Source organism: Chiloscyllium punctatum, chromosome 39 (genome assembly GCF_047496795.1).
Source record: "Chiloscyllium punctatum isolate Juve2018m chromosome 39, sChiPun1.3, whole genome shotgun sequence".
In the NCBI taxonomy this organism is placed as follows: domain Eukaryota; kingdom Metazoa; phylum Chordata; class Chondrichthyes; order Orectolobiformes; family Hemiscylliidae; genus Chiloscyllium; species Chiloscyllium punctatum.
The window spans coordinates 54,921,947-54,945,517 of NC_092777.1; the positions used below are offsets into that span (position 1 = coordinate 54,921,947).

At 38.8% G+C, this 23,571-nt stretch overlaps 1 protein-coding gene across 4 annotated transcripts in view; it reads left to right on the plus strand.

Annotated features, from left to right (window-relative positions):
- The window catches only part of LOC140464072 (E3 ubiquitin-protein ligase rnf213-alpha-like), a 200,578-nt gene that overhangs the window by 167,239 nt on the left and 9,768 nt on the right, over positions 1-23,571 (plus strand). For all 4 annotated transcript variants that reach the window (XM_072558748.1, XM_072558746.1, XM_072558747.1 and 1 more), the window contains 11 exons: positions 1,003-1,113; positions 7,226-7,468; positions 14,391-14,472; positions 14,565-14,599; positions 14,674-14,771; positions 16,378-16,531; positions 18,601-18,766; positions 18,881-18,975; positions 20,900-21,148; positions 22,743-22,875; positions 22,963-23,046. In XM_072558748.1, the coding sequence (XP_072414849.1) occupies positions 1,003-1,113; positions 7,226-7,468; positions 14,391-14,472; positions 14,565-14,599; positions 14,674-14,771; positions 16,378-16,531; positions 18,601-18,766; positions 18,881-18,975; positions 20,900-21,148; positions 22,743-22,875; positions 22,963-23,046 (1,450 nt within the window). The remainder of the gene's footprint in view (positions 1-1,002; positions 1,114-7,225; positions 7,469-14,390; positions 14,473-14,564; positions 14,600-14,673; positions 14,772-16,377; positions 16,532-18,600; positions 18,767-18,880; positions 18,976-20,899; positions 21,149-22,742; positions 22,876-22,962; positions 23,047-23,571) is intronic.

Sequence of the window (23,571 nt, forward strand, 5' to 3'; positions counted from 1 at the left end):
AAACAGGGTCCAGTGTTAGTATGATTGTTAGAGTAATCCTGTACTGTAGTAAAAATAGAATAATAGCCTTTCCCACCCTGAGAAGGTGTGAATTGGGTTTGGTTCTGTCCATTCTGAGAAAGACAGTATTGCATTTATGTATCGACTCCAGAAGATCCTTTGGAGAGGCAAGTGGAGGTAAACTGATATTGTACTTGCTAACATACTCATTATCATCTGTTCTTATTATTAAATATACATTTTTATTTACATTACCATGTTCAAGTTTTGACTGGTAGAAGTTTAAGACTTTGGCCATCTCCTGGATTACCTTTAATTCAGAAATTAAACTGAAACTTATATCAGTAACTATTTATATCTTGCCAACAATCTTGCATTAAAGTTCTTTGCAGAACATATTTGCCTATACTCAACTGTAACAACTGGTGTATAAAGAATGAAAATGCAATGCCAGCAAATACAAATAGTTGTGGGTGGGCTATTATCCTCAGTCATGGAAAATCACTTACAGCCTTTGCCTTTGCTGATCCTCTCTCCCTTTTTTTAAATATATACAGCAGTTATTCCAGTTGAGAAAGCTATTCCAACTGTTTACAGTTACCTCAATTAGTGGTTCAACCATGCTGTGCCTAAATCTTTGACCCATAAATCTCCACTGACATAGTACTGACATAAATGCAGAATCCTGGTGGTTGCTAGTCTTTTACATAAGTGTCAGATCATGTGACTGTGTGACAGAGGACTTTACTTCTGATTAATTAAAGATTTTTGCATGGACTGATGTTTCAACATTAAACCAGTATAAATCAATTGCTTGCAAATTTTCTGAAGAATGAAATGCAATGTGCTGTTATGCCATAGCAGTGGCAATAAATTCCAGAGTTTTGTTGTCTGGTGCTAATATTAATCATAATTAAGGCTCAGACCAACAATAACATATTTATTAGCAATGATGTATGATCCTGCTTTAAGATAAACCTGACTAGAGTTATTTACCTTTAGGATTGCAAATGTTCTTTGAATGAGAAAGAAGTTCACATGATCCTTGCAATCTTCCGGGAGATCACTATTTTGAATGCATCGCCCAACCAATGTGTCCGACCAAACCAAGCGGTAAGTCTGGATAATTGAGTGTAAACTATTTTATTTTTGAAAATAATTGTGTTTGGTAAAAGGTGTTAATGATAAAGAATGGTGCACCTAATTCTTTTTGCACTCTTTGGCAGTAGTGAACCATCTCTGATCAAATAGAGCATGACACATAACTTTTCTAATCCTAAAAAGAGCAATCTTTTTATAAAAAAAATTAAAACCTATTCAATTCATTTTTAAAATGCGATGGAAAAAACACAAGTCTTCAGAACGAATTCTGGCACTCTTTATATTGAGTCACAATCCATAATTAAAATTGATAGAGAGAAAATGCTGGAAAATCTCAGCAGGTCTGGCAGCATCTGTAAGGAGAGAAAAGAGCTGATATTTTGAGTCTAAATGACCCTTTGTCAATTAGACTTGAAACGTCAGCTCTTTGCTCTCCTTACAGATGCTGCCAGACCTGCTGAGATTTTCCAGCATTTTCTCTTTTGGTTTCTGATTCCCACATCCGCAGTAATTTGCTTTTATTAAAATTGATAGTTCTGGTTCTAGAATCTCTAAGTATACTTATAAATATGTTTTAATATATGAAATCTTTTCTGACTTGAAGTCATAGAGATGTACAGCACTTAAACAGACACTTCGGTCCAACTCGTCCATGCTGACTAGATATTCTAACCTAATCTAGTCCCATTTGCCAGCACTTGGTCCATATCCTGCTAAACCCTTCCTTTTCATATACCCAACCAGGTGCCTTTTAAATGTTATTATTGTATCAGCCTCCACCACTTCCTCTGGCATTTCATTCTATATATGCATCACCCTCTGTGTGAAAAAGTTTCCCCTTAGATCCCTTTTAAATTTCTCCCCACTCATCATAAACCTATTCCCTTCCCACCCTATGGAAAACACCTTGTCTATTTACCTATCCCATGTTGCTCATGAATTTATAAACCTCTGTAAAGTGACCCCTCAGCCTCTGATGCTCCAGGGAAAATAGCCCTAACCAATTTAGTCTCTCCCTATAGCTCAAATCCTCCAATCCTGGAAACATCCTTATAAATCTTTTCTGAACCACTTCAAGTTTCAGAACATCCTTCCGATAGGAAGGAGACCAGAATTGCACACAGCATTCCAAAAGTGGCCTAGCCACTGTCCTGTACAGTCACAACATGACCTCCCTACTCCTATACAGAGGAGCCTCGATTATCCGAATGACACAGGCAGGGAGTATTTTGCTCAGCTGATCGAATGCCGGATAACACAGTTTACCCAAGCATTGGGACCTTGCGATTTTGTTCGAATAATCCGAAATTTGGATAATTGAATGCCAGATAATCGAGGATCCTCTGTACTCAGTGCTGTGTCCAATAAAGGAAAGCAAACTAAACACCGCCTTCACTATCTGACCTACCTGCGACTCCACTTTCAAGGACCTATGAACCTGCACTCCCCCAGGACCTTACCATTAAGTCCTGATCTGATTTGCCCTTTCCAAAATGCAACACCTCTCACATTTATCTAAATTAAACTCCAACTGCCTCTACTCAACCCCTTGGCCCACCTGATCAAGTTCCCGTTGTACTCTGAGGTAACCTCCTTCGCTGACAACTACACCTCCAATTCTGGTGTCATCTGCAAACTTAGTAACTATATTTACATCTAAATCATTTATATAAATGATGAAAAGCAGTGAACCCAGCACTGATCCTTGTGGCACACCACTGGTCACTGGCCTCCGGTTTGTTTACAAAATTCCTAATAAGAAGTAAAATTTAACAGAATTGGGGAAAAATAATTTGCCCATTTTCTATGGAGGATTGTGGAGCAGAGATAAAGTTTTAATTTATATAATAACATTAGACGAAGGAGCAGGAGAGGCTGTTCAGCTATTTGAGCTATTCAATAAGATTTAATTGTTGACTCAGCTCTGTTTTTCTAACAGTCCACCATCACTCTTCTCAGTCAGAAACCTTTCTAACTCTGTCATAGAATCGTACAATGCAGAAACAGGCCCTTTGGCCCAAATGTTTATGCCAACCTACAAAAACTAAACCACACTAATGCTATTTACCTACATTTGGTCCATACTGTACCCTGGCATTTTAAGGACTCATTTAGCTGTTTCTTAAATGTTGCGAGAGAACCTGATTTCACCACCCTCTCAGTCAGCACTTCGCATATTTCTGCCACCCTCTGGGTGAAAACATTTCTTCTCCGACCTCCTCTAAACCACTTCCTCCTCATCTTAAATGTATTCCCTCTGGTCTTAGATGCACATCTGTCATGGGGAAGAGCTTCTCACAATCTTCTCTGCCCATCTCTCTCATAATTTAGTATACCTCAATCAGATCCCTCCTTAGCCTCGTCTGCTCCAAGGAAAACAAACCCAGGCTGATCCAGTCTTTCCTCATAACTGAGACTTTTCATCCCAGGCAAAATCCTGGTGAATCTCCTCTGCATCCTCTCTAGTGCGATCACGTCCTTCCCATAGTGAGGCGACCAGAACTGCACAAAGTATTCCATCGTGATCTAACCAGTCTTTTATAAAGTTGTAACAACACTTCCTTGCTCCTTTTTTCTAGCTCATGGCTAATGAAGGCAAGCATCCTGTATGCCTTCATCACAATGTTGTCTATCTGTGCTGACACCTTTGGAAATCTAAGGACTTGTGAACCAAGGTCTCTTTATTCCTCAGCTCTCCCTAGGGACCTACCTTTCGTTGTCTATGTCCTTCCCTTGTTAACCTTCCCAAAATGCATTTTTCATACTTTCTGGGAGTAAATTCCATCTGCCCAATTTACCAACTTGTCACTATCAGACTGTAGCTGAGATCATCCTCTTCACTATCAACGATACCAACAATTTTCATGTCCTCTGCAAACTTTTACCTTCAGCATTCAGATCCAAATTATTCATGTAAATAACGAACAGCACAGTTCCCTGTGGTACACTGCTGATCACAGGCTTTGAATTATAAAAAACAAACTTTCACCATCACTTTTTCCCTCCTATTTGTAACCAATTTTGGATCCAGTTTGCCAACTTGCCTTGGATCCCATCGGCTCTTAACCTTTTGGGCCTTGTCAAAGACCTTGCTGAAGTCCATGTAAATCATATCAACGGCACTCCCTCATTGAAATATTTAGTCACCTTTTCAAAACAAACTCGATTAAATTAATCAGACAGGATGTCCCTCTAATACATCTGTGCTGACTATCTAAGATCAGACTGGATCAGACTGCCTTTCCAAATATTGATTAAAACTACCCTTCAAAATTTTCCAATAATTTCCTTAGCACTAATGTCAGACTATCTGTAATTACCTGGCTTATCCCTGCTGCCCTTCTTGAACAAAGGAACCACATATGCTTTACTCCCATCATCTGGCACTTCACCTATGGCCAGTGAAGTATTAAATAATTCTGCCAGGACCCCAGCAATATCCTCTCTTGCCTCCAATTGCAGCCTAAAATACATCTTATCAGGTCCTGGGAATTTATCCACCTTCATGCCCACTGGAACATCTAATCACCCCCTCCTCATTAATCTTAACGTGTTCTAGAACCTCCCCATCTCAGCTGAAATGCCCAGTTACAATATGTTTCACCTCTGTGAAGGTAAAAAATATTCATTTAAAAATCACCCACATCTACTGGCTCCATACGCCGATTGCCCTATAGTCTCTAATTCCCTGCTACTCCTCCAATTGTTAATATACTTAGAAAATGCCTTGGGACTTTGCTTGATTCCATCTGCCAAAGATATTTCATGACCCCTCTCTGCCCTCCTAATTTCTTTTTAAGCAACCTTCTACACTGTATACTTTTGAAGGACCTCCCCATTATTTTCTTTGCTGTACCTGACATATGTTGCCTCCATTTTCTTCACCAAATTATCGCTATCCCTTGATATCCAGGTTTCCCTGGACTTGCTGCTCTTGCCCCTTCACTCTAAGAGGAATACACTGATCCTGAATTCTCAACTATGCTATTCTTAAAAGGGTCCCATTTCCCAAATGTAGACTGTTTTTTATTATTTCATGGCATGACGTCATCACTGGCTAGGCCAAACTTATTGTCCACCCCCAATTGCCTGAGGGCATTTAAGAGTCAACCATAAGTCAGTCACATATAGGTCAGACTGGGTAAAAATGGCAGTTTCCTTTCCTAAAGGGCATTAGTCAACCAGATGGGTTTTTCTGACAATTGACAATGGATTCACGGACCCTTAATTCCAGATTTTTATTGAATTCAAACTCCATCATCTGTCATGGTGGGATTTAAACCCAATTCCTCAGAATGTTGCCTGGGTCTCCAGCAATCCAGCAATAGTACCACTCGGCTATTATCTACAAGTAACTGCTTCCAGTCTATGTTTGCCAGATACTGTCTAATGGTATTGACACTTAATAATGCAGAAATTAAGTGTCAGTTTAGACACTTAATTTCTGCACTATCCTTATCCCTTTTCAGAATGACTTTGAAACTTCGAATTAAATTCAGAAACTGCTTTCTAAAGGAGAGAATTCCACACACAAATGTCCCAATGAGACAAAAGTATGTACCTTCATTAAAAAGGAGGTCTCACATTCTTAAACTGTGCCCTCTTAGTTCACGTACTCCTGATATCTACTTTTTTGAGTCACCTCAGGATCTTATATATTTTCATAAAATTGCTTCTCATTATTTGAAACCTGACTGGGTACAGATCCAACTTGTTCAACATCTCTTTAAAAGATAAGCCTTTCATCCCAGAAATGACTTCTCTGACTTCCTAATGATGCATTTCCATATTTTGTATTCAAGATGTGGCATCACCAAGGTGCTGTACAGCTTCTGTTAAACTTCCCAACTTTTATAAAAGCAAAATACTGCCAATGCTGGAGATATGAAATGATTACATTAGATTAGATTAGATTACTTACAATGTGGAAACAGGCCCTTCGGCCCAACAAGTCCACACCGTCCTGCCGAAGCGCAACCCACCCATACCCCTACATCTAATGAACAGGAAGTGCTGTAGAAACTCATCAAATTTGGCAGCATCTGTGGAGAAAGAAACAGTTAAGATTTTGCATCCAGTATGATGATTCTTTGGAACTGAAGAAGAATCATACAGTGCTTGAAGTGTTCACATTGTTTCTCTCTCCACTAATTAGATTCCCTACAGTGTGGAAACAGTTACTTCACCTTAACTTAGTTTTCCTACCTGTTGAGGTGTCATTGAGAAATTTAATTACCATACGTTTGGGACCTTTGTCTAAGTTGTTAATGTAGATTGTAAATAGTTGCGTTTCCAGCACTAATCTCTGTAGAATTTCATTGGTTATGGATTGCAACCTTGAAAAAAAGACCCATTTATCTATATTTGTTGCTTGCTTTTAGCTAACCAATCCTTTAACCAAATAATAGATTAGCTCTTACGCCATTTGCTTTTGTACAAGTGACATGGCATTTATTAAATGCCTTTGTAAACTTCAAGTAGGCCATATGTGTTTGTTCCCTTCATCCAATTTGCTTGTTATTTTCTCAAAAAACTTTAGTGAATTAGTTAAACACTATCTCCCTTTCACAAACCCATGTAAACTCTGCCTGATCACATCATAATTTTTAAAATATCCCATTATAACTTCCGGATTGATTCTTGCAGTTTCCATATGACAGATGTTAATTGGCCCATAATTTCAAGCTTTCTCGTTCCATCCTTTGTGAACAAAGTGTTAAATTAAGCTATTTCCAATCTGTAGGAACTCTTTTAGTGTCTAAGGAATTTTGGAAGATTGTAACAAATACCTTCACTTTCTCTGCATCCATTTATTTTAAGTTGCCGGATGCAGACTGGAAAACTTTTCACCTTTTAGTTTCTGTGCACATAAATAAAGATTTTGCTATTGTGCAGTTCCTCATTTCTTACATCCCAAGTGTTTATTGTTGAACATTAAGCTTAGCATTTAACTCCTGAAGTTGGATAAGTGAGCATACCTTGTCTTTAGATAGTCAATTCATATTTCCTAAGATGGCAAAAGTCCAGAGCAGTCCTTAGGTTTTAGAATATTGCTTCTTTCATTAACAATTTATCCAATTGTATTTTTCAGTTTTCTGAATGATTTTCATTGTTTGCTTTTCAGCAATGCGATACAATTGAAAAGTATATACAGAATGAAATGGTGTTTGGTTCTACCAAAATTAAGAATTTTGCCATTAAATTAGTCAACAATCACTTTCCTGGACTTCAGATTAATCCTGAGCAAAGCAGCTTAGAGCGGACAATGATAGAAATAATCACTCACACGGCAGCTATATTCATCTCTGGGAACAATGGCATCCTGAAACCACTGCAAAATCTCGCATTCCAACCTGCTAATATGCTGGTATGGTTTCCTTTCATATTTTGATTTAACATTTCCAAAAGTAAATTTATTCACCACATTCTGTTTAGGTTAACTATCATTGTTAATGCATTAGTTGCATTGCTTAACTGTGTAAATCAGAGTTCCTACTTGTTTAGCAAATTAAGAGAAGAGAGTCTTTAGCTCAGGAGTCTTCGACAAGGAGGTTGAGTGAAGTGATTACGCCACAGTTGAAGAGGGTGAAGACATGACTGCCCAGCTGGTTCAGTGTGCTATGTGCATGATGTGGGAGGTCAGCGACTCTGGTGTGTCTGGCTTGTATAAGTGTGGAAAGTGTATGCACGTTCAGCTACTGACAGAGCATATCGCAGCACTGAAGAAAGAACTCGAGGACCTTAGGCTCATCCGAGAGAACGAGATCTTTCTGGACAGGACCTTCAGCGAGGTTATTACACTGACCATACCAGAAGAGAGAAGACGATGAGGAAGGCAGAGAGGAGACAGATGCAAGAGACCCTGGGGGAAGTACCTGTCAGGAACAAGTTGAATCTTTTGGAAACAGTAGAGACAGATGACACTGCCAGTCCGAGAGGCGGTCAGGTCTGTCAATCAAAAGTTGGTGTGGAGGCAGAGCCGAGGAGTCAGATATCACACAGAACCGTGGTGATAGGGGACTCCATAGTGAGAGGAACTGAATGGGGTTCCTGTGGCAACAGGCGGGATTTAAGGATGGTGTGTTGCCTTCCTGGTGCCAGGATTAAGGACATCACAGACAGAGTGCAGGAAATCCTCAAGGGCGAAGATGAAGAGCCAGAGGTGGTGGTACATGTCGGCACAAATGATGTCGGGAAGAAGAGGAGGAACATACTACAGCGGGACTTCGGAGAACTGAGAAGAAGGCTGAAAAGCAGGATGTCCAGAGTGGGTATCTCCGGTTTGCTTCCAGTTCCTCGGCCTGGGGGGGCCAGGAATAGGGAGATAATGGACTTGAATGTGTGGCTGGGGAACTGGTGCAGGAAGCAAGGATTTAAATTCTTGGATCACTGGGGTAAGTTTTGTGGTAAGCATAAATTATACAAAAGAGACGGTTTGCACCTTAATAAGTTGGGGACCAGCATTCTGGCAGGTAGGTTTGCTACTGCAACACAGCTGCATTTAAACTAAATAGCAGGGGGAGGGGACAAACTGGAAGTTTAAGGAGGAAATTGAAGGGAAAGTTAGAACAAGGGAAGTCAAGAAAGACAACGGTATCAATGAAGCAGAAAACTCAAAAAGGGATCATGCCGTAAGGTTGAGTGAAATAGGGGTTGATAGAAAGGGTGAGGGCAGTAACGAATTAAAAATACTATATATGAATGCACCAAGTATTACAAATAAGATGGACGAGCTTGAGGCTGTTTTGGAAATTGGCAGCTACGATATTGTGGGGATAACTGAGACGTGGCTTCAAGTGAGCAAGGCCTGGGAAATGAATATTCAAGTCTATATGTGCTATCGTAAGGACAGACTGACGGGCAGAGGGGGTGGGGTGGCCCTGTTGGTAAGGGATGATATTCAGTCCCTTCCGTGGGGGGGACCTAGAATCAGGGGATGTAGAGTCAGTATGGATAGAGCTGAGAAATTCTAAGGGTAGAAAGACCCTCTTGGGAGTTATCAACAGGCCCCCAAACAGTAGTCTGGATGTAGGGTGTAAGTTGAATAAGGAGCTGAAATTGGCCTGTCGCAAAGATGTTACTACAGTTGTTATGGGGGATTTCAACATGCAGGTAGACTGGAGAATCAGGATGGTATTGGACCTCAAGAAAGGGACTTTGTGGAGTGCCTCCGAGATGGATTCTTAGAACAGCTGGTGCTGGAGCCTACCAGGGAGAAGGCAATTCTGGATCTGGTATTGTGCAACGAACCAGAATTGATCAAGGACCTCGAAGTGAAGGAGCCATTAGGAGGTAGTGACCATAATACAATAAGCTTCAATCTGTAATTTGAAAGGGAGAGGGTACAATCGGTAGTGACAATATTTCAGTTGAATAAAGGGAACTATGGAGCTGGCCAAAGTTCAATGTTGCAATACCTTAGCAGGGATGATAGTGGAGGAACAATGGCAGATATTTCTGGGTATAATGCAGAAGATGCAGGATCAGTTCATTCCAAAAAGGAAGAAAGATCCTATGAGGAGGCAGGGGTGGCCGTGGCTGATGAGGGAAGTTAAGAAACATATAAAGTCAAAAGAGAAAATGTATAACATAGCAAAGATGAGTGGGAAAACGGAGGACTGGAAAGCTTTTAAAGAACAACAGAGGACTACTAAGAAGAAAATATGCAGAGAAAAATGAGGTACGAAGGTAAACTGGCCAAAAATGTAAATGAGGATAGTAAAAGCTTCTTTAGGTATGTGAAAGGGAAAAAAATGGTTAAGACTAAAATTGGACCCTTGAAGACAGAAACAGGGGAATATCTTACGGGGAACAAAGAAATGGCAGAAGAGTTGAATTGGTACTTCAGATCTGTGTTCACTGGGGAAGACACAAGCAATCTCCCAGAGGTAACAGTGGCTGAAGGACCTGAACTGAAAGGAATTTATGTGTGCCAGGAATTTGTGTTGGAGAGACTGTTAGGTCTGAAGGCTGATAAGTCCCCGGGCTTGATGATCTACATCCCAGGTTACTGAAGGGGGTGGCTCTAGAAATCGTGAATGCGTTGGAGATTATTTTCCAGAGTTCGATAGATTCAGAATCAGTTCCTGCAGATTGGAGGGTGGCTAATGTTGTACCACTTTTTAAGAAAGGAGCAAGAGAGAAAGCAGGCAATTATAGGCCAGTTAGTCTGACCTCAGTGGTGGGAAAGATGCTGGAGTCAATTATAAAGGATGAAATTATGACACATCTGGATAGCAGTAACAGGATAGGTCAGAGTCAGCATGGATTTATGAAGGGGAAATCATGCTTGACTAATCTTGTGGAATTTTTTGAGGATGTACCTCTGAAGATGGACAAGGGAAATCCAGTGGATGTAGTGTACCTGGACTTTCAGAAAGCCTTTGATAAAGTCCCACATAGGAGGTTAGTGAGCAAAATTAGGCTGCATGGTATTGGGGGCAAAGTACTGACTTGGATTGAAAATTGGTTCGCTGACAGGAAACAAAGAGTAGTGATAAACAGTTCCCTTTTGGAATGGCAGGCGGTGACCAGTGGGGTACCGCAGGGATCAGTGCTGGGACCGCAGCTTTTTACAACATATATTAATGATATAGAAGATGGTATTAATAGTAACATTAGCAAATTTGCTGATGATACAAAGCTGGGTGGCAGGTGTGAGGAGGATGTTAGGAGATTACAGGGTTACCTGCACAGGTTTGGTGAGTGGACAGATGCATGGCAGCTGCAGTTTAATGTGGATAAATGTATGGTTATCCACTTTGGTGGCAAGAACAGGAAGGCAGATTACTACCTAAATGGAGTCAAGTTAGGTAAAGGGGCAGTACAAAGAGATCTGGGTGTTCTTGTAGACCAGTCAATGAAGGCAAACATGCAGGTACAGCAGGTAGTGAAGAAAGCTAATAGCATGCTGGCCTTCATAACAAGAGGGATTGAGTATAGAAGCAAAGAGGTTCTTCTGCAGCTGTACAGGGCCCTGGTGAGACTGTACCTGGAATATTGTGTGCGGCTCTGGTCTCCAAATTTGAGGAAAGACATTCTGGCTATTGAGGGAGTGCAGCATAGGTTCATGAGGTCAATTCCTGGAATGGTGGGACTATCTTATGTTGAAAGATTGGAGCGACTGGGCTTGTATACCCTTGAGTTTAGAAGACTGAGAGGGGATCTGATTGAGACGTATAAGATTATTAAAGGATTGGACACTCTGGAAGCAGGAAACATGCTTCCAGTGATGGATGAGTCCAGAACCAGAGGACACAGCTTAAAAATAAGGGATAGGCCATTTAGGACAGAGATGAGGAGAAACTTCTTCACCCAGAGAGTGGTGGGTGTGTGGAATGCTCTGCCCCAGAGGGCAGTGGAGGCCCAGTCTCTGGATTCGTTTAAGAAAGAGTTGGATAGAGCTCTCAAGGATAGTGTAATCAAGAGTTATGGAGATAAGGCAGGAACAGGATACTGATTGAGGTTGATCAGCCATGATCATTATGAATGGTGGTGCAGGCTCGAAGGGCAGAATGGCCTACTCCTGCACCTATTGTATATTACCTAAAGGTGAGAGTAATAATTGCAAGGTTTTCTTGGCCTTCTGACACAAACATCCTTCAAATGGAAAGCTGAGGAACTTGCTTTCTCAATTATGGGAATGTTGTACTTCATATTTCTGAAGCTAAGGGACTTTGAATATTATGAGAGTAACTGGATGCAGTTTATCTGTAATGAGAAATACCATGCAGCAAAATGAGCTTAAACAATCTATGTTTTATCATCCCTAGGAATGACCAACTACAACTGCATTATGGGTTAACTTTAAAATTATTGTATTGAATCTGCTAAGCCTTGACGTTGTGATCATTCACCATCAAAAACCCTAGAAGTTTCATGCCAGTGTTTCTCACAGTAATTTCATCTCTTATTCTGTGGTTTCAAGAATCTGTTCACCTTTTGTAGGTTCTAGCTTGGTGTTTAATCACATGAGGTCAACAGCCTTCTAATCAAGTCTGCATGAAGTGACAATTGGTTTAAAAAAAGTGTGTGAATCTTAAAATGTTCTGAAGAGCGAACCTGCTCCTGATTATTAGTATAAAAATTGACAACTCTTGTATATCAGATTAAATTACTTAAAGTATGTTCTTCCCACTCGTACTGTCAAATTGGGTAATCTTTTTGTTCATTCATAGGTTGTGTGTTTCATTGATTGACATGGCATTTTATTTTCATCCGTTATTATCCTTAAAAAGGTGGTGAGCTGCCTTCTTGAAATGCTACAGTCCATTTGCTGTACATAAACCCGCATATTGTTAGGGAGGGCCATTCAGAATTTTGACCCAGTGACATTGGAGTAAAGGTGATATATTTCCAAATCATGACAATGAGTGGGTTGGAGAGTGCAACCTATCATTATCCATTTGAACTTCCAGTATATGCAGACCTTTGTCCTTCTAAATCAAAGTTGGAAAGGAACCTTGATGAGTTTCAGCAGTGCATCTTGTAGATGGCATCCACTGTTTCCACCTGAGCATTACTGGCGGAGGGAGTGCATGTTGTGGATGCTGCTTTGTCCTAGATGTCAAACTTCTTGAGTGTTGATGGAGCTGCACTCATCCAGGGAAGTGGGGAGTGTTCCCTCACACTCCTGATGTGTCTGATTGGACAGGCTTTGAAGCTTTAGGAGGTGAGTTACTTGCTGCAGGATTCGTAGCCTCTGACCTGCTCTTGTAGTCATTGTATTTATATGGTGAGTACAGTTCTTTTTCTGGTCAATGATAACCCACTGACAGTTGTTGATAGATGTTCATAGTGGGACATTCAATAACAGTAATGCAATTGAGTGTCAGTGGTGATGATTAAACTTTCTCATGTTGGTGATAGACATTGTCTGGCACTAGTATGGTGCAGATGTTTCTTGCCTCTCAGCAAAGCTTGAATATTGCCCCAGTCTAGCTGCATTTGTGAAATTCTGCTCAAATTAAAGGAAGATTAATGAATTGCTCTTTAATACTAAGTATTATTAATGAAGCTATGTGTAAATTTACAGTTGTTTCTCAGACTGCCAATGGGAGATAGCTAGAAAACATATTCTGTAGTGCATCCACTGTTGCAGCCTGTGGAAAAGGAACCTTAACATGAACTGAAATGTTGTTGAATCAGAGATTGTACAAGTCATCTGGTCCCAGGCAGCCTGTACCCAGGAGTTCAAAAATAAGTTCAATTGCTAGCACTTTTTGCCACTGTTTCACATTTTCAGTGCCTTTCAGTGTATGCTTTTGTTTCACAACAAAGCTTGAGTTTTGATTTGATCCTCCTTTCCATCTTTTTTGTGGTTTCTAATATTTATTCCATTCTTCAAATTATTTCACTAATCAAAACACTGGGGGTGTGACCTAATCAAGTTTGTTTCAAGTGACAAGATCAGGGCAATTTCAATTGCTGTCCAAAAACATTGGAAGTATCTTTAATATTTTGCCCCATGTCTGCAAGGTGAGGTGTCGTATTAATAGCTTGCATCTGTCTTTACCAAGGAAACATATTATTAAAGCTATGATGACATAGGGAGAAACTTGATCACTAGAAGGGTTCAAAATTATTAGGAGTTTTTGGTACGTAGAGATTAAAAAGGAGGAGGTGTTAGATGCTTCGTGGACATAAAGATGTCTAGACTATGTGTAGTTCTGGTCACCACACTATCAGAAAGACATGATTGCACTGGAGGGGGTACAGAGGAGATGCACCAGGATGTTACTTGGAATGGAAAAACTCAGTTATGAAGAGAGACTGGAAAGGCTGCGTTTATTTTCCCTGCAGCAGAGGAGGCTGAAGGGTGTCTGATTGATGTATACAAAATTATGAAAGGCCTACATAGACTAGGTCATGGCAAACATGTCTAAGACGAGGGCATAAGTTTAAGATCAGGAGTAAGGACTTTAGAGAGGATCTGAGGAAAATCTTTATCACCCAGAGTGGGGTAGAAATATGGAACGTGCTATCTCAGAAAGTGGTGGAGGCAGAGACATTCAACTTCTATGAAGCATCTGAACAAGCATTTAAAGTACCAGGATTAGGGAAGGCTATGAACCAATTTCAAGTGGGATTAGTATATTTGGTGTTGTTCATTGGTGTAGACATAGTGGACCAAAGGGCCTGTTTGTATGATGTATAACTGAAGTAAAAAAAAAATTACGAGTGGTAGGTATCAAAGTTCACAACCAAGAGAAAGTTAAAATATGTGTTCAATTTTGTTGAAAATAAAACTTGCAGCTTCTCATCACTTTTTTAAAAAACTATACACTTAGGCTGCATTCCTGCCCACCATGCCTGAGGACATAACTGTAGAAGCCCGTGGCTGGACTGCATTTCAGAATCTAAAGTGGTTTCGTAAGTGACAAAATCTCCCTTTGAACTTATTTATTAAATTGAAAAGTGTTTCATTGTTAAATAATGATTGGCAAATTCCTTTAACTTTTCAGAGTGCCCAAATGGACATCCGTGCGTTGTAGGAGAAGTAAGTTTTTATACATTTTTAAAAATTTGCATACTTTGCCAAAACATATATGCAATGTTGCTTTTCTATTACAGTGTGGAATGCCTATGGAAACAGCTCGTTGTGTTGAATGTAATGCTGAAATTGGAGGAAAAAATCATATTGCTGTTGCTGGATTCAGAGATGCTGATATGTAAGAATATTTTCATGCAGGTCAAATAAAAAATGGCCATGCTTCAAACATGGAAAATTATTGCAGATAAATCATGCTTAAGTCTGCTGGAAATGAGAATGTTTAACCTCAGTAGTGCTATTATATATGGCTAATGAGCTCCTCAAACCTATTGTGATGTTCCGAAACATCCTGGCTGACTCTGACCTTAATTCCACATTCCTGGCTACCCTGATAACTTCTGACTCCTTATTATTCAAGACATTGTCTACCTGTGTTGTAAAAATACTCAATGTCCCAACGTCCGCTCTGGGAGTGAGAGTTTCAAAGACCTATGATTCTCTGAGAGAAAAATTGTTCCTCCTTTCCATCTTAAAGGAAAACCCTCTATTTATAAACCGTGTCCCCAGATTCTAGTCCCCACAAAGGGGAATTACATTTAATCATTCACCCTGTCAAGTCCTTGCAAAATTTTATATATTTCAATAGTAGTTCTTTTACTGATGATGTAAGCCAAAGCTTTCAAAACATTTCAACTTTTATATTGCATTCCCCTCACAGGACCTGACAATTCTCCATTTACCTTAATTACTTGCTGTACCTGCATTTTAACATTTTGTACCTCTGAGCTTTGCCACACTCTATCCAGTTAAATAATACATTGCTTTTCTATTTTTCATGCCAAAGTGAACAGATTCATTTTCCCACATTACACTCCATCTGCTAATTTTTTGCCCAATCAGTCAATTTGTCTATACCCTTTTGCAGGTTCCGTATATCTTCATAACTTAGCTTTCTATCTATTTTGGTGTCATCAACAAATTTAGCTATTGTACATTCGATCCCTTCATCTAAGTCAGTAAGTTAAATTGTAAATAGTTGGTGCCCTCACACCATCTGTGAAACTCCATTTTCACATCTTGCTAATCTAATTATTAGTTTGACATCTGTCTTTAATGTGAAATGTCTGCCTTTAATGTCTTTAAGGTTAGAAATTAATATTGAAGACTGTATTTCAGTAGTAGTGATTGGTAAAGATTGATTTGTGTCAAAGTATCCAAATGTGTGAGTTGACATGTAAGTCAAGGCTGTATTTATGGTTTATTTAGTTGCAAGTCTGTTTTCATAAGCATGATTGCAGTTGTGTTTTGCAAGAGATTATCTTCTACAGTGCCTTTCCTTTGCTTTCTCCTAAATACTATTAAATAAAAATAGTTAAGTCCTTTCTCAATCAAAGTTTGATGGGCAGATCCCAAAATTATCCTCTATTTACTTTTAAAGTATTACATCTAGAAATTGTTAAGGTATGTCATCATAAGCATATTCATATTAAATTATTTTCATATATTGTTCCAGACTTTAAATGGAGGCGCCAGTAAAGAAAGTATACATTTTTACTGGGCATTGGAAACTTTAGCTCAGTGACTACTTGTTTGTAAAACAACAACACCCATTCTGTTTATTTGATACATTTTAAATTTAAATTCTATTTGCTCACTCAACTGTTAGGTTGTTAATTTTTGTGAAAAACTTGACTATAGCATATCCCATGCAAAGAGACTTTTCTTCAAATCTAAACACAGCTCTTTATGAAAAATGTACTCAAGTGAATTTATCTGATTTATAGGATGGACAGGACACAAACAGGACATGTTCTAGGAGATCCAGGGAAAAGAGAAACAGTGGCCGTCCCTGACAGAGAGATGTCTGCAGTTTCTTTTTTAATTATTCGCCTGTTGACACATGCAGCTATGATTTTAGGAACAATAGAAGATCCTCAGGTATTTATTTTGTTTAATAATATTTTGGTTTACCGATTAATTATATCAATACTGTTGACAAGTTTCTTCCCAGAATCATTTTTTTTGGAAACAATATCAGGATATCTTGTACAATATGTTTTTGCAATATGTTAAGACTCATCCCTGGCAAAGTTTCACATGTTGTTACAGTTCCGGACATGATATAGCAAATTGTTAAGCTTTCAGGTGAGGAGGTATGAACTGGCTTCCCTTGGTTTTTCACCTTTTTGGTTGGTCACAGCAAGCTTAATTTAGAACAGACTCCTTCCCTGGAGATACCTTGCTTCTAGACCAAAGCAGCCAATTTAACCAGGCTTTGCAGAGTTAACAGTTAATTTGTTGCTAACTGCAAGAAGAAATTATAATGCAACACACATGCATGGAAAATAAGGATAGGAATTGAGTCCAAAATAGATATGCTGATCAGTTTTTGGGTATTTGTGTTATGTCAACTGTTGAACATTAAGAGTTGAGCAGTCAGTCTTGAGTAGATAATTGAAGTTCATTTTGAGCTCCTTGGCTTTTTGCAGGTTGACTTAATTTTTTTTTGTCCTGTTTTCATTTGACACTTGGAGTGAGGGAGTGTTTCCCAACTGTGACCTTCACAGTATTCTGGTTCACACATTAATACATCAGGCCAATAACACAAAATCAGCTCGCTTTTAAGCCCTGTACTATGTATTCTTGTAATTGAGAAATGCACCATGCCTATCTCCCAGATTGCTGTCTTTTCTCCTCTAATTTTCACATTCTGAAAGACAGAGGTTTACAGTTAATTTTGTGGTATACATCTCCCTTTGAAGCTTACATGACAGCTGTGGGTGTGTTATTTCATAATTCCTCTCCAGGCAGCCACTGGATGTGTACCTAGTCATCGTTTAGCTGTATCTCCCATTTTTCAAAAAAATACGTTGCAATAAAAAAATCCACTACATCTATCGATCAGGATTATGAACTCTGACCATGACAAATGCTTTATTTTGTTAATGAGAGAATTGTGTGGAGTTTGCTTGTTCTCCCAGTGTCTGCGTGGGTTTTCTCTGGGTGCTCCAGTTTCCTCCCACAGTCCAACAATATGCAGGTTTGATGGATTACCTATGCTAAATTGTCTTGTAGTGTCCAGGGATGTGCAGGCTAGATGGATTACCTATGGTAAATGCAGGGTTACAGGGATGGGATGGGTCTGGGTGGGATGCTGTTCAGAGGGTCGATGCAGACTTGATGGGCTAATGGCCACCTTTTGCATGGTAGGGATTTTATGATTCTATTTGGTTTTGCAGCCTTGGGAATGGATTAAATAAGATAGGATGTGATTCATGTTTTTGTCCAATTTTAAGCAAGTGTCTGCATATTACTTAATCTTCTCCTACAGTCCTAGTCAAATTTTACAGATAACCCAAGATTTTGTCAGTATTCAATAGTGGCCAGAGCTCCTGATTTGCATGCTACAGATCCCTTCCTTGTAATGTCAGTGTGACCAGCAAAGGAATTATATTTGCAGACCTTTCAAATTGGTGTATGCTCAAAATCAAGGCTGACTAAGTTTGTTCAGAACTTTAGTGTTTCAACTTTTCATGTTGAAGTGGTGTAAACTTGTATTATGCTTCATTGCATATAATTATACAAAATGACAGTAGTACCTGATATTAAAGAAAGGTATATAGGGATACATAGACTAAAGGGAGGCAAACTGGGAAGTCAAAACTAAATAGGCAAACAATCGACTAAATAGAGCTAGTTTGATAATCTTGAATTGCTGACACTGCAGCAATAAATCCTGATTCTGGAGTCTTTTCTAAGTTCTTCCCTCTGAGTATAGTGCTCAAGATTGTTCTACAGTTTTAGATAAAACTCCTGTCTTGATAGCTCAGAGAGTGCAGTCATATTAATTCCTCTGTACTAAGGCACAATATCAACTCATACACAAGCATGAGATGAACTTTGCATATCCTGAAAATGAATGCAGGTTTCAATTACAAGATTACCTGATAAAGTAGGCTAATTTTTAATAAATCAACAAGTCTGAATGATATTTCTTTTTCACATAGTCGATAGCAGTCATTATAAAGCCACAAGTCGCAAATCCAGCAGCCTTTCTCTGGTGTCATATTGGAAAAGACATGGAACAACTGATAAAGTCACTGGGAAAGAGTGCAGATGAAACTGCCATAGTCGTTCATATCATTCTTAGCCATCTCCTTCAGCAAAAGCAGTGTAAGTATTTCCTTTTTTAAAAAGGTAGCAAATTGAGTTAAATAAATAGTTAAAAGAAATACTAGCTACTTTGTTCATGTCATTGAAATACCACATCTCATACCTTTATTCTAGTGCCTTCTCTAGAATGTGAAAGACTCTCCACTAAACAACAAAGAAATAATTGGGAGAAACTGTTTTTGCAATGCGTGGTAACTCCCACATTAAAGGTATTTTTCTTCTGCATTTCTGCATATTAAAATATTGTTTAAATAACTTAAAAGCTGTTTTGGATGAGTTAATAATGTAAATTTCTTATACAGTATGACAAAAGTAGTAGAAATCAGTATTTAACTGGCCATTTAAAGCTACCACTGAAATATTCTTGCTGGACCTAAAAAGACAAATCCAAGTAAACATCTGAGGCTGGTTTTTTGATTGTGATTGAACAAGTACATCATTTCAGTTGCATGACACTGTATTCTTTTGCTATGAATTCTGTGTCTTCTGGTCCTGCTCCACAGCTACCTGATGAAGAAGCAGGGCTCCAAAAGTTAGTGCTTCCAAATAAACCTATTAGACTATAACCTGCTGTTGTGTGACTTTTAACTTTTTTTTTATTCACGTGGGCATTGTTGGATGGGCCAGCATTTATTGCACGGCCCTAATTGTTCTTGAGAAGGTGATGATGAGCTGCCTTCTTCAGCCGCTGCAGTCCATCTGCTGTAGTTAGACTTCCAATACTGTTGGGGAGGGAGTTCCAGGATTTTGTTCCAATGACACTGAAGGAAAACCAATACATTTCCAAGAGAAGATTGAATGGCTTGAAGGGGAAATTTGAGGTGGTGATGTTCCCATGTAAATGCTGCCCTTGTCCTTCCAGATAGTAGTGTGTGTGTTTGGAATGTGGTGTCTAAGGATCTTTAATGAATTTCTGCAATGCCTCTTGTAGATGGTACGCATTGCAGCTATAATGTATTGGTGTTGGAAGGAGTGAATGTTTGAGCACATTATTTCGGTCAGACAAGCAGCTTCATCCTCAGTGATGTTAAGCTTCTTGAATGTTGTTGGAGCTGCACTCATTCCAGGCAAATGGAGAGTATTCCATCACATCCCTGACTTATACTTTGTAGATATTGAACAGACTTTGAGAAATTAGTAAGTAAGTTACTCGCTGCAGGATTCCTAGCCTCTAACCTGCTGTTGTAGCTATAGTATTTATATAGCTGGTTCAACTCAGTTTCTGGTCAATGGTAGTCCCATAATGTTGATAGTTTTGGGGTTCACTGATAATAACATTGAATGTAAAGGGACAATAGTTAGATTCTTTCTTATTGGATAGAGTCATTGCCTGGCAGTTGTGTGATGTGAATGCTGCTTGCTACATCTCATCCCAAACCTGGATATTGTACAAATTTTATACAGTTTCTGAGGAGCCATGAATGATGCAATGATCAGTGAACATCCACTCATGACCTTACAATGGAGGGAAGACAATTGCTGAAGCAGCTGAAGATGTTTGAACTTAGGATACTCCCCTGAGGAGTTACTTCTGAGATGACTGATCTCCAACGACCACAACTATTTTCCTTAGTGTTATGTATGACTCCAGCCAGCGGAGAAATTTTGTCCTGATTCCAATTGTCTCTAGTTGTGTTAGTGTTCCTTGATGCCACACTGTCAAATGTAACTTCAGGTCAAAGGCATTTACTGTTGCCTCAGCTGTGAAATTTAGCTCTTTTGTCCACATTTGAACAAAGGCTATAATGAGGTCAAGAACTGTGTGGGCCTAGTGGAACAGTGTGTGTCAATAAACAAGTGCTGCTTGATGCCACCTTCTATCACTTGATTGATGATCAATAGCAGAATAATTCAGCAGTAATTGGCTGTATTTTGTATACAGAACACACCTGGGTGGATTTTATAGTTGTAGCTGTTCTGGAACAAATGGAAAGTTGCCTTCACTGTTTGAATGTAATTAATTGACCTGAGGAGTGAAAGATATTTTATAAATGCACTGTATTTTTATCTTGTTTTGTCTTTTTTACTTGCTGTTATATTTCAAAACCAAAATTACTAAAATTATATATAGGTAGGTGTGAGAAGCTAATTAATATTTATTATAATTTAATTTGTGGAACTTCATTTTAACAGAACCTGGATAGAAATCTTGTGGACATCAACAACCAAATAAGTCAGGACAAAAGAATAAGTTCAAATCCTATTGTCAAAATTGTGTACGGCGACCCACAAATATTTCTTAAACTACCTGACAAGCAACCACTGCACAGTTCTACTATATGGAGCTGTCGGAAAAGAATTTCCATTGAACATTTGAGACACATAGTGGAACATGAGGATGGGAAAGATGCTGTACCCATCCTTTGGAGGTTTCTACAAAAGGTATTTGGCACAGAATGTTTTATGGTCTTGGTTTTATATATATATTTATTGTATATGTGTTCTGGCAAAGTTGTGTTACCCTTATCAATTGAAAGATAGCCTAATTTCACAATAATGGCATCCATCACCTTCGGGAACCATGAAATCTTATGTGTGGTGGTGAAAATGGTTGGTGTAAGCTGAAAGAATTCAGTTGTTAAGTGCACACGTTTAGTTGTTTGCATCAAAAAGAAAAAAGTGCATCTAACTGGTGTGAAACTTTCAATCCTTTAAAGGATCATTCTAAAAGTGACAAGAAAAATACTTTCTATTCATATTTTGTAAAATTGTACATTTAAAATATCAGTGGCAAGGATTTTCAACATTGTGGCCACAAAAAATACATTAATGCCTCATGACAGAGAATGACTAATCTCAGATGTCCACTAAATCTTAGTCTCTTTGGGCCCTGCATAAGTCTTTTGGATCAGCATTCTTCCATAATGTGTGGAAAGATGTGGGCTGGGGAAGTTCAAAATTAGAAATCATAGCTTTAAGGTAAGAGGGGAAAGATTTAATAGGGATCTAAGGGGCAATTTTTTCATGCAGAGGATAGTACATGTATGGAATGAGCTGCCAGAGGAGGTGGTGGAGGCTGGTATAATTACAACATTTAAAAGGTAACTGGATGAATACATGAATACAAAGGGTGTAGCGGGATATGGGCAAAATGCTGGGAAATGGGACTAGATTTATTAAGAATATCTGATTGGCATGGACGAGTTGAACCAAAGGATCTGTTTCCATGCTGTACAGCTCTAGGATATACAAAATACCAACACCAAGGCATTCATTCTAAAGCGTAAAACACCCAGAATACGGTCTGGCTGAAATCTGGCTGATAATGTAGCATATCTACCAACAATGACTCTCATTGTCTATAGTTTTACCACTGATTTTTTTTATTGTATTGGGTGCATTTTTTGAAAGGTTAGAGAACGTTCTCCAAAGTCTGAAGGTTATTCATAAATACAACCTGGAAACAGATAGCAAGCCTGGAAAATGTAATTGGGGAAATTAGGACACGCTTTGAGAAGATTTTTTTTGTGGATTGAGAAAGACCTGAAGAGAGAATAGGAGTGCTTGAAGTTGCATTACTAGCGATGGGATGGTGGGCAAGAAGATAAAAACAAAACTGGCATTGGAGTAAGTAAGTGTAAAGACAATGAGTGAAGAACCAGAGAGGTTGGGGCTGAAGAAATGCATGAATTGAAGCTGATGTGGAACAGGGTTGAAGTGGCAGAGAAATAGACAGATTGGGAGCTTAGGGGACAAGAGCTGATAAGGAAAGCAGTGTATCAGCCATCTGAATGTAACAGAGCAAGGATTTGACAACAATGGTTACGTTGTTTGCAAAATTTTCATATATGTTATATTGATTGAAATACCCCAGGTCAACATGCACAACTTCTTGTTTTCTCTGTTCATGAATGCATTAACAGCACAAATGCTTCTTAAGTGTAAATTGGTGAACTGTAACTTGTTGATGCCAGATGTATTGTAAATATGTTCTGTGGCATTTCTGTTAATGTGTTAACAATCTCCTAATGTGCAGGAAGCTCAGTTAAGATTGGTGAAGTACCTACCAGAATTATTGGCATTCCAGTGTGACTTGGTGAAACGATTTCAGAATGCAACTGATGTACCTGCACAATCTGTTCATGAGTTTCTTCAGAACATCAGTCCAGGTAATTCTTTTTCACAAAGCAGTACAGACTTGAATCCTTTCTAACAAAGTATCTGTTCTTTCTCCAATATGTGCATTTTTTTTCTAGAGTCTTTAAAGCATACATTTTCATCTCAAATCTCACGCTTCTTTTATGTGTGGAATCAACTACGAACATTCCTTGTTACTAATGGTGAGTCTTACCTATATTGTAGCAATTAAATTAATTACAAAATGAATGTTTAGTTAGCCAAAAAAAAGTAATTCGCAAACTTGTTTGATAAATAATCTTACAGCAACAATCTTGTATTTCTATCATCATAGTTTAGTTATGATGTATCGGGATGTGAAAAGCAGGATCTAATTCCGATGACAACAGAGATGTAAATTAAATATTCCAGGGAGAGGAAGGTATTTCAAAAAAAATCCCCTAAATTATTTATATAGTCATGGAGATTTATAGCACAGAAACAGGCCCTTGGATCCAACTCATTCATACCAACCAGCTATCCTAATTAACCTAGTCCCATTTGCCAGCATTTGGCCCATATCCCTCTAAATACTTCCTATTTGTGTAGCCATCTAGATGCCTTCTAAATGTTGTAATTGTACTAACCTCCATCACTTCCTTTGGCAGCACATTCCATAAGTGCACCACCCTCTGCTTGAAAACGTTGCCCTTAGGTCCCTTTTAAATTTTTCTGAACTCACTTAAAAC